Raw genomic sequence first — 2,500 nt, 5'->3', positions numbered from 1 at the left:
GGCCTGCCCTCGACCCTCTTCCGGTCAAAAATGTTCTAAATTATGACCCCTCTCGTACCGGACTTCTTCAAGATGGGGGAGGTAGCAATACCCGCATGACCATCGCACCATCGCACCACCCTTGACCGAACGGAAAAACGTCTTCAAGAAATCGAGATCATTTTCTGCACCGCTCGAGGGATCCTCTTCCTTCCAAAAAAAAAAAAAGCGAGGGGGAAAAACAGAAAAACCAGGAGAAGAACCAAACACCCCCCGAGCCCCTTTGCTCGAGTGCCCGTGATCGTGTTTTCTTAAGACGCTGACGCTTTTCTCACGGTCATGGGAGGGTGCGTTTTCTTTCACACCCCGTTGACTTTCCTTGCGGCTCACACGTTGCTCAACAAGTGTATCGGACCGCGCCTGGTGATGTTCACCGAGGGGCCGAACGTAGAACACATTCGAACGCAAGGGGTGTCGCTCAACGGTCGATGATGGCCGCCGCTAGATAACGAACAGGAACGCACCTGAGCCATCCAACGGATTTTTAACGGAATTTGGACCAAAAACCCTTCCCAAAAACCTCTACAGACGAATGATTATTAGCATTAAAGGGGTGTCTACTTACATCATCTTCCGTAATGTTGGAGTAAATGTCCAGATTATCGATGCGCACGGTGCCTTGGAAAGGATAGCAGAGCGTGCCCTGCGGAATGGCCGTATTGGACCATACGGTGGCGGTTTGGTCACGTGAATTTCGCGCCCCCAGCCCCGTCACGGCCAGCGCAAACTCCTGCGGTATCAACACACACGTCTCCATGTTCGTTTTTCGGGGGTTTTTTGCTTGGTGCAATTCTACAATCAATCACACCACAACGATCACTCACTCGGTTTCAAATCGAACAATCGATACACAACACGATCGCACAACGGAACGCACAACAACCGTCTTCGAAATTCAATAGTTACAACGCGGGTGGGCGGATGATCTACGATCACAACCATAAACTATGTCTAACAGGGTGGCGGAAAACAACAACGACTTTCTAGCGGCTACGATTGCGAACTGTAATGCATTTTACGTCGCATTGCACAAACGACGGTTGAAATCGATCGATCCTACTGCTGCATTGCGACTGGCACGAGCTGCACGTGGTACGGCATTCTCGCAAACCGACGGCACGATAAGCACTTGTTACTGTTGCTGCTGCTACTGTTGTTGCTGCTTGATTCGATCACCATCTTCGCTCGCCGTACACGCTCGATCGATTGATCTGTCTCGTCTGTCTGTCTGTCTGTTGGTCACCAACGCTTCAAGAACTTTCTTCTTTCTTCGCTACACGATTCTATCGCTCCACTAAAACGAAAGACTCTCTCTGTTCGGTGTTTAAGCGACGAACCTCGGAAATGCAAAACAGAACGAACCGAACGACGACGACTCGCTTCGACGACGTTTGCACAAATACTGGCCAGCGGAGATCACCGCGATCTGCCCGTGACCTTCCGTGGTCGGTGGCTGCTGCTGTTGCTGGTGCTGCTGCGGCTGCGATCGATCGAGCGAGCCGTTGGATGCCGCCACATCCTCCCATCCTGCTCACTCACTCGGTCGTTCCTTTGGGAGCCGCGTTCCTCTCGTGCGCGCGCGCGCCCGCACCCAAGAAGCATGCTGCGCAGGGCCGCAGGCTCATAAAGCTCGCCTTAACTGTAGCAGCGCACCCTATCCGTCTCGAGATCCCGCACACCAACGCACCACGACGCACGACGATCGGTTCGGTCGTTTCGAGTGCCTTGCGGTAGCCGAAACCTGCTACGATCGTAACCTGCCGCAACCGCGCATGGCAGCAGCAGTAGCGAGTAAGGTGCCTATCGCCCTTTGCTTCATTCCACTTGCTTCGTAAAAAGCCGAACATCGTAGCAACAGAAAAGCTTCGCGCAGCACCGCGCGCGGTCCACCTCTTTACCGCCCGAAGCGCCCAAGGATCGACGGACGGAAACAATATAGACAAACCAGCATCGAAAAGAGAAACCACAACAACCGACCGACCGACCGACCGAATGGGATGCTTCTTCGTCGCTTCATTGTGTCCGTCCGTCCGTCCGTCCGTCCGGGTGTTCTTCCCTTACGCGGCTTCTTGGCCATTGATCGTGCCCTCTCTTCTTTACGCTCGCTGTTCTGTCTCCTCCCTTGGTGTGCCAAGGGCTCGCCAAGAAGAAGAAGCAGCGGCAGCCGTCTGCGGGGCCAAGAGGAGTCCCAACGGTCATCGAAGGAGTTTCGTAGCCGACGAAGGCTGAGGGGCTGAGAAGCGCTCGCACACCGCACCGACGACCTGGAAAGCTCCGACGAAAGCTCAACACCCGACTCACCAACACACGCGCGACACGCACACGCGGTTGTCGATCTTGGTCGATCGCGGGCTCGTCGTCGGTCGTCGCGGATTCGCGATCGACTCGCTTCGGTTAGTGGGAGCGGTCACTCGCTGAGGCCGTACACCGGTGCCGTGCTCTGATTGGTTCAAATCACCGC

At 54.8% G+C, this 2,500-nt stretch overlaps 1 protein-coding gene across 1 annotated transcript in view; it reads right to left on the bottom strand.

Moving 5' to 3' along the window:
- LOC125950107 (zinc finger protein 177-like) overlaps positions 1 to 1,348 on the bottom strand; it is a 14,881-nt gene extending 13,533 nt beyond the window's left edge. The window contains exon 1 of the mRNA XM_049677769.1: positions 605 to 1,348. Within this exon, the coding sequence (XP_049533726.1) occupies positions 605 to 796 (192 nt within the window). The 5' untranslated portion in view covers positions 797 to 1,348. The remainder of the gene's footprint in view (positions 1 to 604) is intronic.
- Between the last annotated feature and the right edge of the window lie 1,152 nt (positions 1,349 to 2,500).

Source organism: Anopheles darlingi, chromosome 2 (assembly GCF_943734745.1).
Source record: "Anopheles darlingi chromosome 2, idAnoDarlMG_H_01, whole genome shotgun sequence".
Taxonomy (NCBI): domain Eukaryota; kingdom Metazoa; phylum Arthropoda; class Insecta; order Diptera; family Culicidae; genus Anopheles; species Anopheles darlingi.
This window is presented reverse-complemented; position numbering and strand designations above follow the sequence as displayed.